The sequence below is a fragment of the Coregonus lavaretus genome (genome assembly GCF_964263955.1).
Source record: "Coregonus lavaretus genome assembly, contig: HAP1_SCAFFOLD_1729, whole genome shotgun sequence".
Taxonomy (NCBI): Eukaryota; Metazoa; Chordata; class Actinopteri; order Salmoniformes; family Salmonidae; genus Coregonus; species Coregonus lavaretus.
In genome coordinates, this window is record NW_028163522.1 from 41,501 (window position 1) to 47,500 (window position 6,000).

The following is a 6,000-nucleotide window of genomic DNA, read 5'->3' on the forward strand; positions in this document are numbered from 1 at the left end:
GCTACTACAGCTGTCTGGTGATCCCCTCTCCTATACCCGATACATTTAAGATTGATATCCTCCCGCCTCCTGCGTCCTGCTTGTCGCCTATGGTGATTGGGCTTTTCGTGCCACTGCTCCATCCACCATTTTAACCCCAAGTCTCCCCCTACACACGAACTAATCCGCATGCAAAACTAATCCTTAATCCCCTCGCGTGTTGAACCACCACCACCCCTCCCCCACCCAGTCCCCTCGCGTGTTGAACCACCACCACCCCTCCGCCCACCCAGTCCCCTCGCGTGTTGAACCACCACCACCCCTCCCCCCACCCAGTCCCCTCGCGTGTTGAACCACCACCACCACCCCTCCGCCCACCCACCCACCAGTAGTCTGCTGGGCCTGGCGCTTGGTGACTCCACTCAGAAAGACCACGCCTCGCGCTGTCAGTTAAAAAGACCCCTCCCTAACGGAAAGCAGAGAAAAACATTGATTCATAAGTGTTAGGTCTAGCTACATCAGTTATTTATGGCCATTGGGGACTAGCCTACTACCACTACTTAGGCTACTAAACCAATAATAATAATAATAATAATAATAATAATAAGAGGGACTAGATAAAAGAAGAACAATTAAGAAAAAACTATTAGCCTATTATTTTTCTATGATGAGACAAATAACATAGGCCTAAAATCATATTGGGCATAGGCTACAGTCTATATGAATATGACATCTCAGTTTTTCTTTCGCCAATATACACTACATAACCAAAAGTATGTGGACACCTGGTTGTCGAACATCTCATTCCAAAATCTTGGCCATTAATATGGAGTTGGTCCCTACTTTGCTGCTATAAAAGCCTCCACTCTTCTGGGAAGGCTTTCCATTAGATGTTGGAACATTGCTGTGGGGACTTGCTTCCATTCAGCCACAAGAGCATTAGTGAAGTTGGGCACTGATGTTGGGCAATTAGGCCTGGCTCGCAGTCGGCGTTCCAATTCATCCCAAAGGTCTTCAATGGGGTTGAGGTCAGGGCTCTGCGCAGGCCAGTCAAGTTCTTCCACACCGATCTCGACAAACCATTTCTGTATGGACCTCGCTTTGTGCAGAGGGGCATTGTCATACTGAAACAGGAAAGGGCCTTCCCCAAACTGCTGCCACAAAGTTGGAAGCACAGAATAATCTAGAACATCATTGTATGCTGTAGCGTTAAGATTTCCCTTCACTGGAACTAAAGGGCCTTGCCCGAACCAGGAAAAACAGCCCCAGACCGTTATTCCTCCTCCACCAAACTTTACAGTTGGCACTATGCATTCTAGCAGGTAGCGTTCTCCTGGCATCCACCAAACCCAGATTCGTCTGTTTTACTGTCAGCTGGTGAAGCGTGATTCATCACTCCAGAGAATGCGTTTTCCACTGCTCCAGAGTCCAATGGCGGTCCCCTTCTGTGAGCTTGTGTGGCCTACCACTTGGCGGCTGAGCTGTTGTTGCTCCTAGATGTTTCCACTTCACAATAACAGCACTTACAGTTGACCGGGCAGCTCTATGTTTGTCTTTGGAGATTGCATGGCCATTTGCTCGATTTTATACACCTGTCAGCAACGGGTGTGGCTGAAATAGCCGAATCCACTAATTTGAAGGGGTGTCCACATACTTTTGTATATATAGTGTATCTATCTCTATCTTTCCCTGCGTGGCTCTCCCTCTCCCAGGCAATATGCTCTGGCCCTGTTATCCGAATGTTACGGGCCAAATCGTATTAAAATCCCCTCCCCCTTCGCTCCCTCCCCCTCCACACGCCACCTCCTCGCTGCTGTCTTTCAGACAGACTGTTTTTGCTGCAGTGAACGGTAGCCTTAGAGAGAGCGGGGAAAAGCTAGAAAAACAAGAAGCCGAAGAAGGAAGGAAAAAGTCAATATAGACAGATCCAGAGAGACATCAGAGCAAGCGCCAGTTTTCCTGCATTACAGGGACCACTTCGAGAACCAACGGCGACAAATAGCCTATCCGTTCCCGTTCGGGAATCCAGAGGCAGGCCTATATCGGTGTGTATGTCGTTATGTCCCTAAGAATATTAGTGTTATTGGCTGTGTCCGGTCTGTAACGAACGACCGACACCTGTCACTGTTGTAAATACGATGCTTTCGTGTCCTGGAATGTTCCTGCGTGCGCCTCAGTCAGTAGCCTAGGTTACTGGCAGGTGCTGGAGGCAAACCATTATCTTGACCCGGGAATACAATACTAGACGCTTTGTATAATTTAGTGCGAATATGCATTTTGTTATTGGACTGTAGGCTACCTCGCAGTCTCTCCTCTCCCTTTCCTGCATGCCCTGCTTTTACCATTGGTCGTGTTGCTACAATCTACAACGGCGTGCTGTGTGCACCTTTATTTATACGAATAGGCTACGAGGTGTCCCTCTGATTACCTCTACACGGGGCTAATTTCCTTTATTGGGAGAAAGGTGTAGGCAGGCTAGGGAAAGGAGGAGGCGCGATAAACCATACCGGGCTCCTTTCTCGTTTCTACGCGGCATCCAGCAGCATCGCAGGTGCCTTATAGGCTATGGCAGTGGTTCCAATCCTTTTTCGGTTACTGTAGCCTACCGCCAACTGAATTCTACTCAGCCCGAGTTCACCTGAAGTACCCCCTCATGAGACCTTTTCAAGTACCCCCTTTGGATAGGCCAAGTACCCCCAGGGGTTCTAGTACCCAAGGTTGGGAACCACTGGGTTATAGGACCTATCTTTAGATTGGACTTATCCAACCCCTTAAAGGCTATTAGTGGTCATCAGCACTAACGTTATTCTATAAATCAGTTCTGTTTTTTCCCTCGACACACTCTTCTAATGGCTCCAACAACAATAAACACATCACCTCGTCCTATCTCCGCCCTATTCGCCCGCCCGTCCCACTGGCAACCTCTCTCTCGCCATGGCTCGCGCTGAACCGAATGGTGAAGGAGAATTTAGAGGATAGATCCTAGCCTTGCCTCGCCTCGGCAGCCATGTAAGGCTATTTTAGAGTGTGTGTGAGAGGCTGAGGGTATTCTAGTGACACAGTGTGCGCTACATCTGTGTCGTGAAGAGAGAAGCACGGTCAGGTAATTCTCTGCGGGCGACAGGTGCACGCATTTTGCTGCCCACTCCGGCGTTTTGCTTGGCCAACAGGGGGTTTGGATTTGGTTCATTTGTGCTATTTGTAATTAACTAGAGTTGTTTTGGGCCCAGAAAACATCCCACTTATACTCAGAGCTTGAATAAATGTAGAGATAAATTGAATACATTTAGGGTAATGACAGCCCACACTGATTTTCCGCCTTTAGTGATTTAGAACGTTGCCTTTTACGGTGGTAGCAACAGGCTCGATCACCGGGTCACCCCCGGTACGATATGACACAGGCAGCAGATCGACGAGACCCACCGAGCAGCGCTTGAGTAACGATGTCCAAACGTTTATTAAGCACCGGCCAACCAATCAGAACGCAACCAATTAATCCCGAACGGCTTGGTCTTGTTTTATCGCCCTTCCCCTGCCCCCGCAGGTAACACTCCAGTGCTCCTCTCCTCTGCCTCTGCAGGTAACACTCCGGTGCTCCTCTCCCCTGCCCTCGCAGGTAACACTCGGGTGCGCCTCTCCCCTGCCTAACCCTCGTGAGGATTCGGTGAGAAGAACAAAGGGATCTGTGCATCCAACCAAACATGGCATTCCCTTCTTACCTGGTCCCAAGTCTATGGACTCTGAGTTTATTGACACTACTGGCAGCCTCTGTTCAGAGCAACTTCGTCTTTGGTAAGAATCTCTCTCATCCCCTCTAGGCTACTCTCACCCTCCTCTACTCTCACCCTTCCACTATCTTCTACTCTATCCTGTTGATGTCAGTGTTTTTAGTTGTCACAGAGCCCCCCCCCTCCCCCAACTACAACAGAATCACTTAATCAATAAAACCGCCTATGATTGGCCAGAATTTACCTTTTCCTATTGATTTGTTTTGCAGTCATTGTTGACCGATGGGGGTCAGATACAAGCACACAGTAATGTATAACAGGGAGAGAAACTATCCCACAGATTAACCACTGTAACAGTCTCAGAGATTAACCACTGTAACAGTCCCACAGATTAACCACTGTCAATCTCACAGATTAACCACTGTAACAGTCTCACAGATTAACCACTGTAACAGTCCCACAGATTAACCACTGTCAATCTCACAGATTAACCACTGTAACAGTCTCACAGATTAACCACTGTAACAGTCTCACTAATTTGACAGATTAACCACTGTAACAGTCTCACAGATTACCCACTAACAGTCTCACTAATCCCACAGAAAACCATTGTAACAGTCTCCCAGATAACCACTGTAACAGTCCCACATATGAAACACTGTAACGTCTCACAGATTAACCACTGTAACAGTCCCACAGAATAACCACTGTAACAGTCTCACAGATTAACCACTGTAACAGTCTCACAGATTAACCGCTGTAACAGTCTCACATATTAACCACTGTAACAGTCTCACAAATTCCACAGATTAACCACTGTAACACTCTCACAGATTAACCACTGTAACACTCTCACAGATTAACCACTGTAACACTCTCACAGATTAACCACTGTAACACTCTCACAGATTAACCACAGTAACAGTCTCACAGATTAACCACTGTAACACTCTCACAGATTAACCACAGTAACGGTCTCACAGATTAACCACTGTAACGGTCTCACAGATTAACCACTGTAACAGTTTTACTAATCTCACAGATTAACCACTAACAGTCTCACTAATCCCACAGACTAACCACTGTAACAGTCTCACCACTGTAACAGTCTCACAGACTAACCACTGTAACAGTCTCACAGACTAACCACTGTAACAGTCTCACAGATTAACCATTGTAACAGTCTCACTAACACTACAAAACAGTAGCCTATATCATTTTTATATATGTATATTTTTTTGGTAGGTATTTTGTATTTATTCAGACAGTAGGATATATAGAGCGGGGGAGACAGATCAGGGTCTTATTAGAAATGGGCAGCCTGGACCGGGGGGCGATCCCTGGTTTCCCATGCAGGGATTACATGTGGACTAGAGTTGGCAGTGTTACCCATTCAGCCAAACTCAGACACACAGTAGTCTATATTCTCTCACGCCTATGTGCTCACTCTTGCAGATGTGATGTGCGCCCACACAGAACCCCACAAATGTAGACGCATGAAAACACACGCACCTACTTTAACTACGTCAGCTGTTTTTACTGTCTGTTGTTGAATTATGCATAATTGTATTTTTCTGTGCTTCTGCATATGAAATGTGTGTAGGGCAGTTTGGAGGAGTTGTCAATGGTCAGTGAGAAGCTGTACTGCATACTGCTAGGGGTAGCAATGGTAAACACTCTTCTGCTGCTACTGAGATGAGGGGCCTGTCCCAAATGGCATCTATTCCCTATATAGTGCACTACTTTTGACCAGGGCCCAAAAGTAGTGGACTATGTAGGGAATAGGGTGCAATTTGGGACACAGACGAGGTCAGTGTTGGGAACATGCTAATGAAATCATATCAAATAGAAATGAAGATTGCAACTATCAAAATAATCATCAAATTCAAGCATTGATGAGATGCAATAAGATAATCAAGTCCTGAAGTATGAAACTGAGAGGGCGTACACCTTATAATGCTTGTGGTTCTTCGTGTGGAGCTTATTTTGTCAATTCAACACCGAGTTTGCAATTTGCACCTGCAGTGCAAAAAGGACTTCTCGCATTCAGAAATATGTCACATTAGATTAGGGTTTGTATTTTTTTTAAGGGGCCATCTGTGATTGCTACATACAGTTTTTTACTTTTCAATTAACGATATACAGTATAGCCATCGATTCTTGAGGAATATAACTGCCTCATGATTTTTGAGCTTGGGTGACATTTCTTCAGCTGTTTACCATAACATGTGGCAGGGTAACCGCTTTGTTGTTTTTCTAATCCCAGATTGCCCCTTTTAAAGGGTATAACACA

The 6,000-nt window shown here is 46.2% G+C and overlaps 1 protein-coding gene across 1 annotated transcript in view; it reads left to right on the forward strand.

The window, feature by feature from the left end:
* Positions 1 to 3,680: 3,680 nt before the first annotated feature.
* The window catches only part of LOC311118028 (cell adhesion molecule 3-like), a gene marked incomplete at both ends in the record, with an annotated part of 53,250 nt that continues 50,930 nt past the window's right edge, over positions 3,681 to 6,000 (forward strand). Inside the window, one exon of the mRNA XM_084192910.1 lies at positions 3,681 to 3,771. Within this exon, the coding sequence (XP_084049036.1) occupies positions 3,681 to 3,771 (91 nt within the window). The remainder of the gene's footprint in view (positions 3,772 to 6,000) is intronic.